The sequence below is a fragment of the Nomascus leucogenys genome, chromosome 8 (assembly GCF_006542625.1).
Source record: "Nomascus leucogenys isolate Asia chromosome 8, Asia_NLE_v1, whole genome shotgun sequence".
NCBI lineage: Eukaryota > Metazoa > Chordata > Mammalia > Primates > Hylobatidae > Nomascus > Nomascus leucogenys.
Genome location: NC_044388.1, coordinates 27,308,084 through 27,323,592, shown reverse-complemented (window position 1 = coordinate 27,323,592; position 15,509 = coordinate 27,308,084). Strand labels below are relative to the sequence as shown.

The following is a 15,509-nucleotide window of genomic DNA, read 5'->3' as shown; positions in this document are numbered from 1 at the left end:
AGCTAACATCATATACAATGGTGAAAAACTGAAATCTTTGCCTCTACTATCAGGAAAAAGACAAAGATGCCTGATTTTAGCACTGCTATTCAATACCATAATAGAAATCCTAGCCATAACAATTAAGGAAGAAAAGGAAATAAACTAAGCAAATTAAGAAAGAAAAGGAAATAAAAAGAATTCAAACTGAAAAGAAAGAAGACTCCATTCCCATAAGCAAATGACATTATTCTGTATCTAGAAAATCCCAAAGAATTAAAAAAAAAAAAACTACTAGAGCTCATAACCACATTCAGCAAAGTTACAGGGTACATGATCAACACATAAAAACAGTTGTGTTTCTATATGCCAGCAATGAACAATCCAAAAATGAAATTAAAACTATTCCATTTACAATAGCATCCAAAAGAATAAAATAGCTAGGAATAAACTTCAACCAAACAGGTAAAAGACTTATACATGGAAACTACAAAACACTGCTGAAAGAAATTTAAAAAGATCTAAATAAATAGAAAGACATCCTGTGTCCATATGCTGGAAGACAGTATTATTAAGATGATAATAGTCTTCAAAGTAATCTAGATATTCAATACAATCCCTATGAAAGTTTCAATGGCCTTTTTTTGCAGAAACAAAAAAGCCTTCTCTCAAATTCATATACAATTCCAAGAGAGCACTGAATAGCAAAAACAATACTAAAAAAGAAAAATAAAGTTGGAAGACTCACACTCTCCAATTTCAAAACTTATTACAAAGCAACAATAATCAAAACAGTGTGTTACTGGCATAAAATGAGATGCACAGACCAATGAAATAGAATTAAGAGTCCAGAAATAAACCCAAACATCTATGACAATTGATTTTTGAGTAGGGTGCGAAGATTTCTTAATGAGGAATTCTCTCAACGAATGGTGCTATGACAAGTAGATATCCAGATGCGAAAGAATAAAACTGGACCCTTATCTCACTTTGTGTAACTCAAATCAGTGACTTATATGTAAGAGTTAAAAAGTGTAAAATTGTTAGAAAAAAAATACAGGGGACAAGCCTTTATGACCTTGGATTTGGCAATGAATTCTTAGATTGAGCACCAAAACCATAAGGAACAAAAGATACAATAGATAAATTGCATGTTATCAAAATTTAAAATTTTCTTTTTTTTTTTTGAGACGGAGTCTCGCTCTGTCGCCCAGGCTGGAGTGCAGTGGCGCAATCTCGGCTCACTGCAAGCTCTGCCTCCAGGGTTCACGCCATTCTCCTGCCTCAGCCTCTCCGAGCAGCTGGGACTACAGGTGCCCGCCACTACGCCTGGCTAATTTTTTTGTATTTTTAGTAGAGACAGGGTTTCACCGTGGTCTCGATCTCCTGACCTTGTGATCCGCCCGCCTCGGCCTCCCAAAGTGCTGGGATTACAAGCGTGAGGCACCACGCCCGGCCCAAAATTTAAAATTTTCGTACAGCAGAGACCATTATCAAGCAAGTGAAAATCTACAGAATGGGGGGGAGATATTTGTAAATCATACATCAGATAAGAATATAGTTTCCAGAATATTTTTAAAACTCCCTACAACTCAACAACAAAAAGACAAATAGCCCAATTTAAATGGGCAAAGGATTTGAATGACACAAACGAGCAACAAGCACATGAAGGATGTTCAACATCACTGGTCATTAAGAAACGCAAGTCAAAACCACAATGAGATACTTCGCAACAGTGATGATTCAAGCAGGGTATGGTGATGCATGCCTGTAATCCTAGCACTTTGGGAGGCCAAGGCAGGCGGATCACCTGAGGTCAGGAGTTTGAGACCAGCCTGACCAACATGGAGAAACCCTGTCTCTACTAAAAATACAAAATTAGCTGGGCGTGGTGGTGCATGCCTGTAATCCCAGCTACTCAGGAGACTGACGCAGGAGAATCGCTTCAACCTGGGAGGTGAAGGTTGTGGTGAGTCAAGATCGCGCCATTGCACTCCAGCCTGGGCAACAAGAGCAAAACTCCGTCTCAAAAAACAAAAAAACAAAACAAAACAAAAAAACCCCCACAAAAAACAGTGATGATTTAAAAAAACAGAAAAGGCCAGGCATGGTGCCTCACTTTGGGCGGCCAGCACTTTGGGTGGCTGGGCTGGGCAGATCACCTGAGGTCAGGAGTTCGATACCAGCCTGGCCAACATGGTGAAACCCCATCTCTACTAAAAAAAAAAAAAAAAAACAACAAAAATTAGCTAGGCGTGGTGGCGTGCACCTGGAATCCCCAGCTACTCAGGACGCTGAGACAGGAGAATCTCTTGAACTTAGGAGGTGGAGGTTGCAGTGAGCGAAGTTCATGCCACTGCATGCCAGCCTGGGTGACACAGCAAGACTCCGTCTCAAAAAAAAAAAAAAAAAAGTAAAAAAACAGAAAATAGCGATTGTTGGCAATGGTTTGGAGAAACTGAAAACTTCTACATTACTGGTAGGAATGTAAAATGATGCTTGGCCACTGTGCAAAACAGCTTGGTGGTTCCTCTAAAAGTTAAACAGAACTACTATATGACCCAGCAATTTCACTCCTAGGTATACATCCAAAAAGAACTGAAAATGGGAACTTAAACAAATACTTGTTCAGGAATGTTTACAGCAGCATTATTCACAATAGTCAAAATGTGAGAACAGCCCAAATGTTTATCAACAGGTGAAAGGATCAACAAATCGTGGAATAAATACAACGGAATATTATAAAGCCACAAAAAAGAAAAAAGTATTAATATATGCTACAATATAGATAAACCTTGAAAACATGTTCAGTGAAGTAAGCTAAACACAAAAGGTCACACATTTTAAAATTACTCTACAATACAGGTAAAATAGACAAATCAGTAGAGACAAAAAGCAAATTAGATATTACCAGAAATTAAGAGAAGGTGTGAATAAGGAATAATTATTTAATGGGCATGGGGTGTTTTTATGGGGTGATGAAAATGTTTTTAAACTAGAGATCCTCTTACCTCAGCCCCCCAAGTACCTGGGACTACAGGCATGTACCACCACGCCCAGCTAATTTTTCTGTTTTTTATAGAGATGGGGGTTTCACCATGTTGCCCAGGCTGGTCTCATATTCCTGGGCTCAAGCAATCCACCTGCCTTAGCCTCCCGAAGAGCTGCGATTACAGGCACAAGCCACTGCACCTCACCTATTTCACCTCAATTTTTTATTTTTTTAAAGCAAGCAAGCAGGACATGTTGATGGCCAACAGTAAAACCTTCCAGGCTGGGAAGGCGAGTGGAACTCTGGGAGTGGATATCCCAGTGTCCTTGCTTGAGGCAGTCCATCTGGCTCCATGAAATGAGTAGACACTGGAGAAATACAGCAGTGCAGAGATAGGCTGAATCTATTCTACATGTTCCTCTTGAACCCTGAGAAGCACTGTCAACAACAACTGTTCTTTCTGAACAAGAGAGTGCAGATGGCTATGGGGCAGATTCCCCAGCAGTTAAGGCTTTGCACTTGGTTGGCAAGTTGGACTTACTCTGGTAGTCCCAAGAGGCTGTGACAGTGCCTGACATGAGCAGACACTTACTACACACTGGATTTTGCATACCTGCTGGTAGATGCAAACACCCAAAATACTATGAAAGGACTAAAACAAGGCTGGGTGCGGTGGATCACACCTATAATCCCAGCACTTTGGGAGGCTGAGGCGGGGAGATCACTTGAGGTCAGGAGTTTGAGACCAGCCTGGTCAACATGGTGAAATCCCATCTCTACTAAAAATACAAAAATTAGCTGGGTGTGGTGGCGCACACTTGTAATCCCAGCTACTTGGCAGGCTGAGACAGGAGAATCACTTGAACCTGGAAGGTGGAGGTTGCAGTGAATGGAGATCACATCTCTGCACTCCAGCCTGGGTGACAGAATGAGACTGTCTCAAAAAAAAAAAAAAAAAAGGACTAAATCAAAAGATAATGCATCAATTTGGACCATGAACTCACATTTCTTCAAACCAAAGAACACACTTTCATCCTCACAGTAACGGTTTGGTAGAGAATTAGAATGGGCAACTGAAACATCTGTTGTCTAAAGTGGAAGAAAGAAAAACCTGAAGGGCTGGCTTACACACTTTCATGAGTGTGTGCTCACACTCAACAGGGCCAGGGCCTAGGAAACACCTCCACTAGGTAGATTTCTCCCCTTTTTCTGCTGAATTGAAGGAAGCAGAATGGGCAGGATGCTGTTGTGACTTTATAATTCTTCCCTGGGGCCAGGATGTGATACAACTATACTTTTTTCTTTCTTTCCCACATGACCTCAACAGTCTTTTTTTCCTACCTGATGTAGTACTCCTACACTGTAACAGAAGCTGGGATGACTTCTGTATTAGTCTGCTAGGGCTATCATACAAAACAAGCTGGCTTAAACAACAGAAACTTATTGTCTCACAGTTCTGGAGGCTGGAAGTTCAAAATCAAGGTGTTTACAGCCCTTCTGAGGGTTGTAAAGAAAAGGATCTGTTCATGCCCCTCTCCTAGCTTCTGGGATTCTCGGGTGTCTGCTGGCTTACAGATAGGTGTTCTCCCTGTGTCTTCAGATTATCTTCCATCTATGTGTGTCTGCCTCGTGTCTAAATTTCCTCTCTTCATAAAAACATAGTCATACTGAAGCAGGGCCCATTCTAATGACCTCATTTTAATTTAATCATATGCAAAGACTTTATTTCCAAATAAGGTTACATTCACAGGTACTGGGCATTGGGACTTCATCTTCTTGGGAGCACAAACTCATAACAAGCTCTAAGCAAGAAAACTATACTTTTAAACCTTCATGTTAGAGTTCCTAAAGACCCGATGAGGATGAACTGTACCTTCATTCCATCTGGCAAAACTGGGGTTCACAGGGAATGCAGTTATGTTGCCTAGTAGTAGAGAAAACCCACTAGTTCTGTACCTCTGTAACACTGCCCTATATGAATGGGAGTGGACTGAGTGGGAGACGTTTGCTAGGCTAGCGTTGCTGCCGGCAGTCTAGATCAGCACAGTGGCCAAACTTAATGTCCCTTTCAAAAGTGGAAAGGTGGGGGTATAAATGGAGAGAAGAATGGTATCTGAGGATTAGGGAAAGAACAAATGGTTATATAGTGAGCAAAATCCAATATTCCTTTTTTTTGAGATGAAGTCTCGTTTTGTCACCCAGACTGGAGCGCAGTGGCGTGATCTCGGCACACTACAACCTTCACCTCCCAGGTTCAAGTGATTCTCCTGCCTCAGCCTCCCAAGTAGCTGAGATTACAGGTGCCTGCCACCACGCCCAGCTAATTTTTGTATTTTTAGTAAAGACGGGGTTTCATCATGTTGGTCAGGCTGGTCTTGAACTCCTAACCTCAAGCCATCCACCTCCCTCAGACTCCCAAAGTGCTGGGATTATAGGCATGAGCCACCAAGCCCAGCCCAAAATCCAATATTCTACTGGTGCCTTGGGAGAGGCTTAGAGCAAGGTGTGATATTGTTTGTTAGCTCAACTAAACGGGATGCCTAAAGGGGTAAAGCCATGTTACTGAGAGGACTCCTGCTTTTGAAACCTGACAATGTCAAATGGAAGCCTGCAAACCTAAGTGGCATATATCTGGGAGATACTTTAATCATGCAGTATGATGATAATCTGGACTAATTATTTATAACTGAGTAGGACTCTAGTAATGTGCCAGTATCTTTGACTCTTACATTTCAGGTTATATCTACTATTGTACTATGAGATGAAATAACACTAACATTGTTGGGAAGATTCAACTAACTCATTGTAAACAAGTCTTATGATGATGCTGATATTAATAATCAATTGTATTGGGAAATTAGGTTAAAGACATTCCAAGATGTAATACTGATTAAAAAAAAAATGACTGGGCTGGGCGCTGTGGCTCATGCCTATAATCCCAGCACTTTGGGAGGCTGAAGCGGGTGGATCACGAGGTCAAGAGATCAAGACTATCCTGGCCCACATAGCGAAACCCTGTCTCTACTGAATATACAAAAATTAGCTGGGCGTGGTGGTGTGTGCCTGTGGTCCCAGCTACTGGGAAGGCTGAGGCAGGAGAACTGCTTGAACCCAGGAGGCGGAAGTTGCAGTGATCCGAGATCATGCCACTGCACTCCAGCCTGGCAACATTGCAAGACTCCGCCTCAAAAAACAACAACAACAAAAAACTGGCCTGGGGAAGGTGTCTGGCTCTTGAGATATGACAGTAATCACAGTCTGAGATAATTCTAAGAAAACGGTATTCAGCTGGGCATGGTGGCTCACGTCTGTAATCCCAGCACTTTGGGAGGCCAAGGCAGGTGGATCACTTAAGGTCAGGAGTTCGAGACAAGCCTGGCCAACATGGTGAAATCCCACCTCTACTAAAAATACAAAACTGAGCTGGCTGTGGTGGCATGTGCCTGTACAGGACAGGACAAAAAAGGACAGGACAAGTAAAGGAAAGGAAAGGAAAGGAAAGGAAAGGACAGGACAGGACAAGATGGGATGGCACGGGACGGGACAGGACAGGACAGGACAGGGTATTCAGCTGGGCGCAGTGACTCACAGCTATAATCCCAGCACTCTGGGAGGCTGAGGTAGGCGGATAGCTTGAGGCCAGGAGTTTGAGATCAGCCTGAGTTTGAGACCAGTCTGAGCAATATGGTGACCCTCTGTCTCTACAAAAAATACAAAAATTAGCTGGGTGTGGTGGTATGTGCCTGTAGTCCCAGCTACCTGGGAGGCTGAGGTGGGAGGATCCCTTGAGCCCAGGAGGTTGAAGCTGCAGTGAGCCGAGATTGTGACTCTACACTCCAGCCCAGGCAACAGAGCAACCGTGTCTCAAAAAAAAAAAAAAGGGAGGGGGGCGTGTATTCATCAAGGAAAAGCCTGCTTACAGAAAAAGGAGAAGAGCAAAATCAACTATTCAAGGAAAAGGATAAGAATATTTGGAAACATTTATGTAACACAGCTAGCAAGGCAAGATGTTAACAATGAGGGAAAACTGGATGAAGGATGTATGGGAACTCTATCCTCTATCCTATTTTCCAACTTTTATTCCAAAATAAAAAGTTTATTTACAAAAAAAAAAAAAAAAACAATATTTGGAAGCATTTTATTATTGCATGTGAGTCCAGAGGACAAGTGAGAGATTTAGAATGGAGAAAATGGGCTTTGGACTAGCAAGCCCTGATGCAAAATGGGGCTGAAAATATGTAAGGTTGCAACTGTTTGGAGGTGTTGGAACTTCCGGTGGTTACTGCCATTCCTAGGGGAAGATATTAATAAAACTGGGGAGTCCAGAGGTAGTCAGAATCTTAGAACCCCAAAGCAAATTTGTTGAGGCTGCTGAGTCAGGATAAGCTCTGGGAGAGGCATGATCAAAATCGTTTATTTTTTATTTGTTTCAGAGACAGGCTCTGTCAACCGGGCTGGCATGATCATAGCTCACTGGAGCACTGGACTCCTAGGCTTAAGGGATCCTCCCACCTCAGCCTCCTGAAGAACTGGGACTACAGGTGCATGCCACCAAGCCTGGCTTATTTTTTCAATTTTTTTGTAGAGATGAGGTCTTCATTTTGCAAAACAGTTCAAATACAAAGATTCCTTCCACTAGGTGCAGAACAATTGGGGAAATGGCAAAAGCTGCCATAGGACTAAGCCAATAATGAGGACCTGAATCAAATGAAATCTTTTGGCCAGGCACAGTGGCTCATGCCCGTAATCCCAGCACTTTGGGAGGCTGAGGTGGGAGGATCGCTTGAGCCCAGGAGTTCAAGACCAGCCTGGGCAAAATAGCAAGACCTCATTTCTACTAAAAATTTTTAACAATTAGCCAGGCGTAGTGGCACATGCCTGTAGTCCCTGCTACTCTGGAGGCTGAGGCAGAGCAAGAACATGTCTCAAAAAAAAAAATTATTTTGATTCAGAAAACATTTATATTTAGATAAGCCAGTTTTATTCTAGATTTAAAAACAGATTTATTTTTTCTTTGACCTGGTTCTACGGAATTTAATAAATACTAAAGTTCATAGTTCAGATAAAGAAACAGAGACCAAAACAAACTGTTATTTGAATTAGAATAGAGTTCTGATACTAGAAATTCAATGTAAATCACCAGGAGGAGTGTCAGCTTAGTAGTGTAAGAGATGGAAAAGGAATCAAGACAGCCCCTGTGCTTGTAGCAGACTGCACTTTTACAAAATAGCCACAGTGGCCAGGCACGGTGGCTCACGCCAGTAATCCCAGCACTCTGAGAGGCTGAGGGGGCGTGGATCACCTGAGGTCAGGAGTTTGAGACCAGCCTGGCCAACGTGGCAAAACCCCATCTCTACTAAAAATACAAAAAAATTAGCCAGGTGTGGTGGCGGGCACCTGTAATCCCAGCTACTTGGGAGGCTGAGGCAGGAGAATTGCTTGAACCCGGGAGGCAGAGGCTGCAGTGAGCCCAGATTGTGCCATTGCACTCCAGCCTGGGCAACAAGAGTGAAATTCCATCTCAAAAAAAGAAGAAAAGAAAATAGCCACAGCAGGCCAGGCACGGTGGCTCACGCCTATAATCTCAGCACTGTGAGAGGCTGAGGCGGGCGGATCACTTGAGATTAAGAGTTCGAGACCAGCCCAGCCTGGCCAACATGACAAAACCCCGTCTCCACTAAAAATGCAAAAAAAAATTAGCTGGGTCTTGTGGCACATGCAGGTAATCCAAGCTACTCGGGAGGCTGAGGCAGGTGAATTGGCTTGAATCCAGGAAGCAGATAGAGGTTGTGGTGAGCTGAGATCGCGCCACTGTACTCCAGCCTGGGTTACAGAGTGAGACTCTGTCTCAAAAAAAAAAAAAAAAAAAAAAAGCCGGGCACAGCGGCTCACACCTGTAACCCTAGCACTTTGGGAGGCTGAGAAGGGTGGATCATGAGGTCAGGAGTTCAAGAACAGCCTGGCCAAGATGCTGAAACCCTGTCTCTACTAAAAACACAAAAATTAGCCAGGTGTGGTGTCACATGCCTATAATCCCAGCTATTCGGAAGGCTGAGGCAGGAGGATCGCTTGAGCCTGGGAGGCAGAGGTTGCAGTTAGCCAAGATCATGCCACCGCACTCCAGCCTGGGCAACCAGAGTGAGACCCTGTCTCAAAAAAAGAAAATAGCCACAGCAATATCTCTGGTGCCACATGCTCTTTCAGACCCTTGCGCCACCCTTGGATTAGAAGGTGGAATCAGCTGCCCTCCCCTCAAAGCTGGGTGGGACTTTGTGACTCCTCGGACAATTAGAATGCAGCAGAAGTTATACTGCATTACTTCCACAGTTAAGGCATAAAATGCAGCATGACTTCCACCGGCACTCTGTCTTATGGAACGTTCAGGCTTTGAATCCAGCCAGCATGCAAGGAGGAGGCCCAAAGAGCCCATGTGAAAAGACCATACAACAAGGCCCACATGGAGAACTGGAGCCCGCTGCTGTGCCTTGTCCAGTTCCTGATTGTGAATATCAAACTTGCTCATTTCATGCCACTAAGTTTCAGGGTAATTTGTTACATAGCCATCCATAACCAGTGTTCAAGTAATTTACAACCCAGTGGGATGGATAAATAAGGATACAACCCAGTGGGATGGATAAATAACAAATATAAGGCAGCTTAGGGATGGAGCAGTGAGGGAAGAAGGGAAAAGGCTTCACAGATAGGTCTTAGAAGACAGATCAAACTTCGAAGGAAAACAATTACAACAACAACAACAAAAAGGAAAGTCTGGTAGAACTTGGTGACTCAGTAGCATAACATATGGATCTTGCTGGAGACAGACTTTAAAAAAAATAACCTCTCATAACTGAACAGTATTAAAGTATTTGCAGGATGCTGTAGGAAACATTATTCTATAAAGAGACAAGGTGGAGCCTTAGAGACTGAGTTCAATCATATGAAATTATTACATTTCTTGCTACTTAGCCTCTATGCAAAGGTTAAGGTCTAACCCTGACCCTAAGAAATGAAAGGCACTTATCAGTGCTTCCTTTGATGTACTGGCCAAGGCAGAAATCAGTACCTTGCTTGCTCACTGTTCTAGATCCAGTATCAGCTTAATTATAGCAATCCTCCATGGTTAGCATTCTTTAGAGTTCGAGGGATGATTTATAAGGAGGCATTTGTCTTGAACCAAAATGAAAAGAGCCAGTGCCTAATAAGTTATAAAAAGCTGAGTACACTCATAAGCTGCTTTAATTGCTGAAACTTATCCCCAACTTCCCCAATAAAGGCATGAAGATTATGTCTAGTGACATCAGGCTGACAACCTGAGAAATAATTATTACTTACTAAACCAAATGAAAGCATTTAGCTCTTTAAGCTGATCTCTACAAGCTGAAGCCTGAAAGGAGGAGCTCTGAGCTGCCTGCTCAGCAGCAGCTGTTTAGGAGACTCACCTTTGATTTGAGATCCCTCTCACCACATCAGACTTCCTGTAAAGTGTTCACATAGGTAATCCTTAAAAACCCAGAAACTTAGCCAGGAGTGGTGACTCACAGCTGTAATCCCAACACTTTGGGAGGCCCAGGCAGGCAGATCACCTGAGGTCAGAAGTTCGAAACCAGCCTGGCCAACATGGTGAAACCCCAACTCTACTAAAAATACAGAAATTAGCTGGGCGTGCTGGTGTGTGCCTGTAATCCCAGGTACTTGGGAGGCTGAGGCAGGAGAACCACTTGAACCCAGGAGGCAGAGGTTGCAGTGAACAGAGATCGCACCACTGCACTCCAACCTGGGCGACAAGAGTGAGACTCTGTCTCAAAAAATAAAAATAAAACAACAAAAATCCCCAGAAGCCTGAGAATTTCTGTTCTCCTCACCTCATAAAACTTTTTTAAGGAGCCCACGAGGCATAGCTTCAGGCTGTCCACAATCTCCTGATGCGGCATCTGGAACACCACCCGGGAATACCATTTTGTGAGGGTGCTAGGGTCAGGGTGAGCACAGAGACAGAGAAACGAAGATGAACAAATGCTTGAAGGGGACAGCCTATGGCTTGTGTCAGTAACACAGGTTTCTCTATGAATCAATCCAAAAACAAATACCTAGAAAATGCATCTATGTTATATGTAAGAACAAGTACTGACATGGGGAAAAGATATATTTAAGTCACATGCAGAACATAAAAATGTGTAATTGTGGCTGAGCGCGGTGGCTCATGCCTGTAATCTCACCACTTTCGGAGCCCAAGGTGGACAGATCACAAGGTCAGGAGATCGAGACCATCCTGGCTAACACGGTAATAAAACCCCGTCTCTACTAAAAATACAAAAAAATTAGCCAGGCATGGTGGCAGGCACCTGTAGTCCCAGCTACTCGGGAGGCTGAGGCAGGAGAATGGTGTGAACCCGGGAGGCGGAGCTTGCAGTGAGCTGAGATTGTGCCATTGCATTCCAGCCTGGGAGACAGAGTGAGACTCTGTCTCAAAAAATAAATAAATAAATAAATAAATAAATAAATAAAGTGTAATTGTGGATATTTCCTACAAAAACTGCTCCAATAGAAAAAATTTAACAACTTAAGATACCCACCAAGAGAGGATTGGTTAAACAATGATACACAGAATAAATTCTGTGCAGCAGTTGAGTTGGTCGAGATTTATTTGTAATGATACAGGAAAATGTACAGTTTAAGTGCATATTAAGCTAAGGAATAGTATGCCTAGCAATATCCCATTTGTACACATATATATATATGTGTGTGTGTGTGTTTCAGAGATATATATCAGATGTATGTGTTAATATACGCATAGAAGAGAATCTGAAAGTATATATACATCAAACCTTTGGCAGCTGTTAATATGAATAAAAGCGGGACCCTGAGGAATTCTCACTTTCTAAATTTCCGCAGATATTTGGGATGAGCATGCCTTATTTTTACAGTTGGAACAAACAATCAAAAAAACCTCATTTCTGGGGGAAAAATGCCAACAACAAGGCAGCACAGCCCCAGCCTTGGAGGAGGCCGCTCTTCAGCTGGGAAGCACATTCACATCTGTGCCAAGTTTGTTAAATAAGCTGCAAAGCCAGGTGCAGCGCTCATGCCTGTAATCCCAGCACTTTGGGAGACTGAGGCAGGTGGATCACTTGAGCCCAGGAGTTCGAGACCAGCCTGGGCAAAATGGTGAAACCTTGTCTCTACAAAAATTAGCTGGGTATGGCGGCGCATGCTTGTGGTCCCAGCTACTCGGGAGGCTGAGGTGGGAGGATCACCAAAACCCAGGGAAGTTGAGGTTGCAGTGAGCTGTGATCACGCCACTGCACTCCAGTGCACAGTAAATCCCAGTCTCAAAAAAAAAAAAAGTTGCATAAACAAATTTCATAGCCGGGCATGATGGCTCATGCCTGTAATCCCAGCATTTTGGGAGGCTGAGGTGGGTGGATCACCTGAGGTTAGGAGTTCAAGACCAGCCTGGCCAATATGGTGAAACGCTGTCTCTACTAAAAATACAAAAATTAGCCTGGCATGGTGGTGCGCACCTGTAATCCCAGCTACTGGGGAGGCTGAGGCAGGAGAATCACTGGAACCCAGAAGATGCAGGTTGCAGTGAGCTGAGATAGCACCGCTGCACTCCAGCGTGGGTGACAGAGGGAGACTCCATTTCCAAAAAAAAAAAAAAAAAAAGATTTCACATGAAGATAGAGGAAGAAAATGTTTAGAAATCTTTATACTATAATACATAATGCTAAAAAGATTTGCTGGATTTATAATAACATTAGGCACTAAAATGAAATAATCAAACAAGATGGGACTGTGAGCAGTACTTACAGATTGATGCTTGCCACGAAGCCAACCACGGAGCGCATGCCTCTACTGGGGTCATGGTAAACATCCATCCCGATCACCATTAACTGTTTCTAGTTTAGAAAACAAAAACAAAAACCAAACCCCAGACCTGAGCAATGCATTGCTCCATTTTTAATTACTGTATGAATCCCAAAGCAACCTCCCCTTAGTGTTTATATGTGAAAGTAAGTTCTGGGAAAGAAAAAAAAGATAGCAACCAACTTGACATTTTTTAAACATAATAAGCACAGTTAAGATCTAGATCAGGGATCAGCAAAGGACTAAAGGGTAAATAACTTAGACTCTGTGAGACTTATGATTTCTGTAAGAAACCACAGGTTGAGCATTCCCAAATCTGAAAAGCTTTTGAGCACCGACATGACACTCAAAGAGTTTCAGATTTTGGAGTGTTTCAGATTGTAGATTTTTGAATTTGGGATGCAAGCAAATGTCCCCAAACCCCCAGAAATCTAAAATACAAAATGCTTCTGGTCCCAAGTATTTCAGAAAAAGCATACTTGACCTTTATTTAATTCTGTCTGCTTAACACAAAAGTAGTCATGGACAGTATGAAAAGGAGTATGGCTGTATTCCAGTGAAATTTTATTTAAAGACACTAAAAACTCACTTCGTATAATTTTCATGTGTCATGGAATAATCATCTTAGTTTTATTTTTTTCGCCATTTAAAAACATAAAAACCAGGCTGGGCATGGTGGCTCACACCTGCAATCCCAGCATTTTGGAAGGCTGAGGTGGGCAGATCACCAGGTCAGGAGTTTGAGACCAGCCTAGCCAACACGGTGAAATCCCATCTGTACTAAAAATACAAAAATTAGCTGGGTATGGTGACCGGCGCCTGTAATCCCAGCTACTCAGGAGGCTGAGGCAGGAGAATTGCTTGAACCTGGGAGGCGGAGGTTGCAGTGAGCTGAGATCGTGCCATTGCACTCCAGCCTGGGCGACAAGAACAAGAATCCGTCTCAAAAACACAAAAAACAAAAAACAAACATAAAACCCATTCTTAGATAATGGGCTGAAGAGGCAGGGAGCCATTTAGACTATTGAGTAAGTGTTGAGAAGAAGTATAATGAATAAGGAAAAACAGGAAAACAGCTTGGAGGATTCTCTGGAGAGGCAGACTGAACCATCTCGGCATCACTCACCAGAGGAATATCCACTCCCCAGAGCTCACCACCCAATTTACAGTTAATCTGAAGTAAAATCTTCTGGGCCACACTCCGAAGCCTGGTGGGCTGACCAATGGTTCGAACATTGACAACCTATAATGAAGAGACCAAAAGGTGTCAGGAGAAGCAGGTCACTATCAACCTCTCAGAAAATCTGAACTCTGAAGTAAACACTACATTTGTTTAAGAAACTCAAGTTAGAAGATAACACATTTCACATTAATAATTCTAATTCTAGGGTTTCTAGGCATGCATGCACATGGGCAAAATACAACGCGCGCGCATGCGCGCGCACACCCACACCCACACCCACATCCACACACAAAACACAAACCCAAAACAAAATAAAACCAACAAATGAAAACTTTCAAAAGGATCTCACACAGAGTGGAATGCTTTTTTTAATTCCCATGGGAAAAATAGCTTTCCCCTTTCAGAATGAAGCCTATATTCACTCTCAGAACTCAGTCATATGAAACCACCTGGTGACTCAACCTCGGAACAATCGAAATTGTTCATTTGGAAGCACGAGGGCAGCTTATGAAGAGCAATCTACTCTTTGCCAGGTTGCTCTAATCAGGAGAACCTTTCACCAGAAGGCTCTGCACATACTGGCTTCTAACATCTACTTTAGTCTTTGTGAACACACATATCCCTCTTTTCAAGCCTCAGGGGAGGCGAGAGGTGCCATCTGTGCCTCCTGCCCCAACACCCACTCACCTGGGAGGGCACTGGGGACTGCACACAGCACAGCTTCTTGATGGCCCCATAGAGATCATCACGTGTGCCCATGATGATGCAAACAACCATCTGTATCTTCCCCTTGAGGAGATAAGGTATATACAAGTCAGGCTGTGGAACTCTCTGGGGACTTTTACAGGACTCTAGTTTGCAGTATTCTGAGTATGCAAAGCCATAGGACCTTTAAGGAAGACAGGGAACTGAAATAAAGAGGGTGGACATTCCAACCAGAACAAGGTCCTTGGAGCTGAATTAGCATTCTTTGGCTCAGGGCTGTTCTGTATAGATAGGTAATATGTTACTATTAATTACCCAGAGCTGGCCCTGATTACCAAAAGATTTATCTATTAGGAGACTCAGATGGCTGGAAAACGACCAGGTTTGAATGCAGGCAAGGTTTACATTACTTGCTGCTTCCAATTCAGTATAACGTTTTTTACTACTCTCTTTGGTTTACTAAACAACTTATTACACTCATACCACAGAACTTTAACCAAGGAAACGGGGAATGCAATACTACAAGAAAGCATTCAGAACTAAATGCAAACTGGAATGAAGCTATTGCCAAATCCATAAGCAGCCACTCCTAACTCTCTGGTGAAGAGACAGAATGATATTGCCCGCAGCACAGCACATGTCGGTATCATCTATTCCTCACTGCTGAAGGGATCCAATATTGAAAAAAGAGGACCTTTCAAAGGCTGAATAAAGAAAAGCAGCATTTAAGTGAAAGAAGGTTGCCAACCCTTTACACCAGAAACTGCTACAAATGGTAAATCA

At 43.0% G+C, this 15,509-nt stretch overlaps 1 protein-coding gene across 3 annotated transcripts in view; it reads right to left on the bottom strand.

The window, feature by feature from the left end:
* Positions 1-15,509, bottom strand: part of PIWIL2 (piwi like RNA-mediated gene silencing 2) — an 83,789-nt gene that overhangs the window by 29,741 nt on the left and 38,539 nt on the right. For 2 of the 3 annotated variants that reach the window (XM_030816948.1, XM_030816950.1), the window contains exons 17-20: positions 14,709-14,810; positions 13,965-14,081; positions 12,782-12,870; positions 10,834-10,939 (exon numbers count right to left, since the gene is read on the bottom strand). In XM_030816948.1, the coding sequence (XP_030672808.1) occupies positions 10,834-10,939; positions 12,782-12,870; positions 13,965-14,081; positions 14,709-14,810 (414 nt within the window). The remainder of the gene's footprint in view (positions 1-10,833; positions 10,940-12,781; positions 12,871-13,964; positions 14,082-14,708; positions 14,811-15,509) is intronic. The other variant, XM_030816949.1, reaches the window with a different exon arrangement.